General features: G+C 37.2%; 1 protein-coding gene across 1 annotated transcript in view; it reads left to right on the forward strand.

Annotated features, from left to right (window-relative positions):
• The window catches only part of LOC119597934 (probable cytochrome P450 CYP44), a 38,282-nt gene extending 33,279 nt beyond the window's left edge, over positions 1-5,003 (forward strand). Inside the window, exons 10-12 of the mRNA XM_037947602.1 lie at positions 2,157-2,235; positions 2,474-2,636; positions 2,896-5,003. Coding sequence (XP_037803530.1) covers positions 2,157-2,235; positions 2,474-2,636; positions 2,896-2,960 — 307 coding nt within the window. The 3' untranslated portion in view covers positions 2,961-5,003. The remainder of the gene's footprint in view (positions 1-2,156; positions 2,236-2,473; positions 2,637-2,895) is intronic.
• The last annotated feature ends 997 nt before the right edge of the window (positions 5,004-6,000 follow it).

The following is a 6,000-nucleotide window of genomic DNA, read 5'->3' on the forward strand; positions in this document are numbered from 1 at the left end:
GTGTGTGTGTGTGTGTGTGAGAGAGAGAGAGAGAGAGAGAGAGAGAGAGAGAGAGAGAGAGGAGAGAGAGAGAGAGAGAGAGAGAGAGAAAAAGTATGTATATGATCTTGATATATATATTTTTTATATTTATATGTTTATATAATTTTATAGATATATATTATTTTTCAAAAATTATTTGTTATTGTACAGAGCTGTGATATCATAGAATGTTATAATATTCTTGTATATGGATTCCAAAGTCCTTGATGAAAAAAATGATTTTCAGAATGTAACACTGCTAAGCCAAAGGGCAGAGTATCGTGTCCCCTCCTGGCGAGATATATACAAAGACATTATTGAGGATGGAAAAGGAGGTCTCTGTTTATCACTTAACATTGCTTTAGCAGCTGTCTTGAGGGCTGTTGGCATGAGGGCATATACAGCAGCAGCTGATTATGTGGCAACAAGAGGGAGAGGTGTTCATGTTGTGGTCATAATAGACTTAAACAGTATGACCAGACTCTATTCCGGACGGTTGAGAAGTAGCATGAGCAACACTAGAAGAAGACATGATGCTCCTGAAGTTGATATGCACACTAGCCAGACGTTCCCTTTTAAGGGGAGAGTCAGCACTCATTATGAAGAGGGAAGACTACAGACATCACCACAGAAGAATAAGCTAGAGACATGTCTCTCGCATGACAATGACTCATCACATGTGACAGAGGGAGAGAATGGTTTATATCTTGCTGACGTTGGATGTGGTTTCCCCACTCTGAAGGCGGTGAACCTCAAAAAGGATGTTGGCAAAGTTTTCATGGATTGTTGCCTTGAATATTGTTTGGTGAAGAAAGGCCAACAATTTATCAGGATGCATCGCTCTGGAGATTGTATCCCAGAAGGGGAAGAGGTAATGAGTAACAAAAGATCATTTTAAAATCCATTGATAGCTTCTTTGTGTGTTTTTCTTTATTCATTTTGTAATTTGAATATCATTTTATGATATTTATAGTAGGAAAATTGATAGGATGCTCATATTTTGTTAGTCAGTTTGAAGAGGATATTTCTCAATCATTGTGGTTTATTTGTGAGTTTGTCTTAATTTCCTTTTTTGTAGGTGGTTGAAATATAAGTCATTTTGATGCTGCCAACTAATTTATTAAAGTAATATCAGAAATAATTGTGTGAGTACTCCAGAATAAATTATCTCATGGCACATGTATATTGAAGACTTCTTCATAGTTAGTAATTATCAGAGAATAGCAGCCAATTATATTTACCAAGTGTCATTCTCTCTCACAGGGCAATGTGAACTCAGAAGGTTGGCGTCCTGTTTTTTCTTTCAACCTTACTCCTCGTGACTTGAGTTTTTTCAAGCGCTCCATGAAACCAATATATGTTGATAAGGAGACATCTCCATATTTCGGCGAATTACATGCCATTTGCTACACCAATAGTCATGAGATGATAGCCATTAAAAATGAAGAACTGATACAGAGCAAAGCAGTAGAAGGAAGTCCAGAGAACTCTTTTTGCAACTTGAGAAAAGTAAAATCTCGAGTAAAGCTAAGACAAGATGAATTGTTTGAAATACTGTATGAAAACTTTTCTATGATCCCAAAGACAGAGGTTGATATTGCACTTCAGAGGTTTTTCAATATAAAGTGAGAGTAAGTAGTACTGGTTCAGTGATAATAATAATAAAAAAGCGTACCTAGCAATGAGAAAAATGGACACTGCCACTGACCATGTCAGTGGCAGTGGGAAAGAGTGAGAGTATAGTGAAAGCTGCAAGATGGCACAATTCTTTTCCCAAAAATAGATTTGAATACACTGGATACAATAATATTATCATGTTCAATATATCAGATTGTTGTTTTTTCTTTCCTGTTTACTTAATAACAAGCTATGTCAGTCAAAAGCAATATATACATTTTTTTTTATTGGTTTTATTTTGAACACTTTAATATTATTTTTAAAAAGTGAGTTTTAACATTTTATTTTATTATCTTTTTTTTTTTTTTTTTTTTTTTTTTTTTTTTTTTTTTTTTTGTATATGAAATTTTAGTACAACTTAAAAAAAATGGTTGTAGCTTTTAGCCTTTAGTTTTCATATGCATCTCATGTTTGAGAAAGAGGACTTAACAGTAGACATTTTCTCTTCTGCCTTTCAGGTTCTACCCAGTGGGAGAGAGTGTTCAACGTCTCCCTCAAAAAGACCTTGTTCTCAGTGGCTTCCATGTACCAGCTGGTGTAGGATCTTGCTCTTTTTTTTTAACTTGCTGATTGATGATTGTCAGTTACCTTTAAAGATATTTTAAAAGGTGAAAATAGGAAAAAATCATTAAAAATATTGTCTACACTGTTAATCCATATTCATTTTTATGCACCCCCCTGCACCCCCTCCACACATACACAAAATGAAGTCATGCATAATATTATGATATATAAAGTGTCTGACAGTGAAACATACACAACATTATATTTCCAGACATACCTTGATCTAAATCCATACCTGTGGTTGCTGAGTGACATGTACTTCAGTGATCCTCTGGTTTTGCGTCCTGAGAGATGGCTTAGGGATTCTGCAGGAACCCTGGCAGTTGATCCCTACATTCTAAACCCATTTAGCATTGGAACTCGAATGTGCGCTGGTGAGTGCTCCTCAGGGAAGGGTGTGTTATATTTCCAAGAATGTGATCTGATCTGATCTGTAGATGGTCATAAGAGAAGAAGAAAAGGATAGGGTAGTGTAGGGAAGGAAAGCATACAGAAAGGAAAAAAGAAGTAGAAGCAAGAGGAAAGTAAAAAAAAAAAAAAAAAGAGAGAAGAGTTGATATAAGTAGGAAGAGAAGGATCCAAGTTAGCAGTTAAGGGTGCCTTAATGATTTTTTTTTTTTAATCATCTTGCAGGGCGGAGATTTGCAGAACAGGACCTGTTTGTGGGCTGTGCAGGCTGCTCCTCAAATACCAACTAGAAGCTACAGACAACTCCCCTCCAAGGCAAGAATGGAGTGTCTTGCTGAAGCCAAAAATTCCACTCCCAATACGATTTATTGCTCGGGAGTGACTCCAATTTTTCTAGATATTTTGTTCTAATTTTTATATTCATGTTATTTTTAAAATAGATTTTGGAGGTAGAAATATAAAATTGTATAGGAAAATTGCAGTTTGAGGTTGTGATCATCCAACTTTCCAAAATGTTCTAAATTGAACAACAGATCTGCAATTTGAGTATTTAAATCATGCTATTTTTGCAAAGTAGTTCAAATTTAATGTTCAGCAAAAGTGCCTTCCAATTTTACAAACACCAGCTTAAGCAAAAGGCAGCTTTCTGTGGACAACATACATATCAATAGTGGCAGCCAAATACAAATGTTCACAAATGTTATAATGGAGAGACTGCAGTTAAACCACAGATATATTTTGACAAGTGAATTCCTTGTTAAGCTGAGACTGAAGGAAATGGAATATTTAATTTTAGATGATGGAGAGCTATTACTTATAGGCTTTTGCTATAAAACTTACAGGTGTGCTTTAATACATTACTGATTTAACTTTGTCTCCTTCCCAAGATCTTGTCAGGGATGAGGAGTTATTTTGAATCTTTGCAGGAAAGATACTTTAGTTTTTAAATTTCAGGACGGCTCAAATGTTGGTAATATATAATGTATCTGTGTTTAAGTGCAATAAGATGTACAGGTGTATTAAGATGTACAGGTGTATTAAGATTTAATTAAACTAAATATTTCATGTGATATGATAAAATTGTTTTACTGGTGTAAGAGAATGTATTTCTTATGTATGGCTTTGAGTATGTTCTTGAAGGTGTATTACTATAAAGAGAAACAATCTTTCTAAGTTGGCTGAATACTCTGAACTTTATTCTACTTTTGTAAAGAAATTGGGATTGGAGATGTATGGCTAGCAATGTCTCAAATCACCAGGAAAATGCATAACCTCACAAATGGTCAGGAAAGATGTTTTAGCTTTAAACTTTTCAGTTTTTTGACAAGGGATGATTTGATTGAAAAGATGTTAAAGAAGTCACATGTGACCAAATGAATGTTTTAAATGTTTTATTTTTGATGGAGAATGGTTTAAATCAGCAGTGTAATCATTTGCTTTTGTATCTTGTAAGGATAAAAAAGCAACTTGAACATGCCAAAGGAGCTGTAGAGATATGGCCATCACTTAAGTGGTATAGCTCAGTGGTAGAGAGCAGACATTGCTTATTTTTAAGCTTTTTAAAGGCCCTTGGTTTGTGCCTGACTGTGCTTGAGTGAGAACTGGCATTAGTTGGATTTAAGGTGAGGACATATCCTTTGTTATAGGACCAACTTTTTTTTTTGCCTTTGGTATACTATCATATTCTTTACTTATTATATTATGTTTCTATGTCAATAGTGCTTTGACCTGTTTACATACCAAAACTGAAGTACAAATAAAAACTGAAGTTTCACAAACTCGAAAATGCACACTTAATAAAGTTAGGGCATACATCCAGGCTTATTTTATAGGTAGTTGTCTCAAAAATATGGGGCTATTTGCACAATATTTTCAATCATTATTGGTGAATTATGAATGATTATATTAATCATGCCTGCCAAGTTTAAGTATATGAAATTGAGAATTCTTGAATAGAATGTACCACTTAATTTTAGTAAAGATTTGTCTTCCTTTAAATAATTGTTAAGAATATAAAGATTTATATGCCATATATGACAATTTATCTGTTTAAAGATCACTTTAAAACCATGTGAAAGATTAATATAAATGTAATTTAGAGCTTTAAGTTTCCCTATTGAATATGTATACTGAAGTATCTATATCAATAATTTTCTGTGATTCCTTGCATATTTTTAAACTTTGTTATTAAATCAGCAATTTATTTTAAACCTATTCCTAAACTTTTTTGTGATTTAATGGAGAGTGTGTGAGTTGGTCGAGTGAGGAGTGAGTGAGTGCATGTGTAACGATCTAAACCGTCGTTACAGTGCGCAACGAGCCGAAGACGCTCGTTGACGGGGTTAAGACCTGTTTATATGTCCTTTTTACATTGGTGGAATGGTAGCGTGGCAGACCTCTCCGGTCTGCCTCTCCGACCTCTTCTCTCGCCAAGACTCCCCCCCGACCTTGTCTTGGCTGCCCTGTGCCCGAGGCTGTCACGGAATTCCAGGCGAACGATCTCGGACGGTAGTTCAGAGGGCGAAGTGATAGGAGAAGGGGTCGTTTGTCGGGTCAACGCTGTGAGACCTTTGAACTGTAATCTGTCTCGCTACACATGAATTGAGTGAGGGAGTAGGGAGTAGGGAGTAGGAAGGAGGGAGTGGGTGGGAGAGGGAGAGAGAGAGAGGGTGGAGGGAGAGAGAGGGAGGGAGGATGGAGAGAGAGGGAGGGAAGCTGGAGAGAGAGGGAGGGAGGGAGGATGGATGTAGAGAGAAGGAGGATGGATGGAGTGTGACATCCATAAATAGTGACATCTGCCTGAGCCGGGGTGACATCCATTAATCAAGGAGGTCGGCTAGGCAGCTGCTGACCTCCTGGGTCATGACCTCACCTTCGGCGATAACGAGAAACGCCTGGAGGGGGCAGCCGAGGGCAACAGCTGTGTCCCCACGCCCTAGGCTGGAAGCGACCCAGAAATACCCGAAGGAGTCGGTCCGAGTCCGTTCCCTGAACCGCGAACACCTTCCCCCTTAACACGTAGGAGCTGACGCCGCCTCCGCCACGTCGACCGCGTCAAGATCCCTTTTAATCTACATGTCTGTTCCTTCAATAAAGCTGAGAAACTGACACTGAGTTTTCCTCTGGACCTGCCAGATAATATAGTGGTATTCTAGTATAATTCAAATTAGACCATTATGATGGATGGATTGATGGATGGATTGATTGATGGATGGAGTGATGGATGAATTGATGGATTGATGGATGGATTGATGGATGGATGGATGGATTGATGGATGGATTGATGGATGGATTGATGGATGGATGGATTGATGGATGGATGGATGGATG

Source organism: Penaeus monodon, chromosome 40, assembly GCF_015228065.2.
Source record: "Penaeus monodon isolate SGIC_2016 chromosome 40, NSTDA_Pmon_1, whole genome shotgun sequence".
In the NCBI taxonomy this organism is placed as follows: Eukaryota; Metazoa; Arthropoda; class Malacostraca; order Decapoda; family Penaeidae; genus Penaeus; species Penaeus monodon.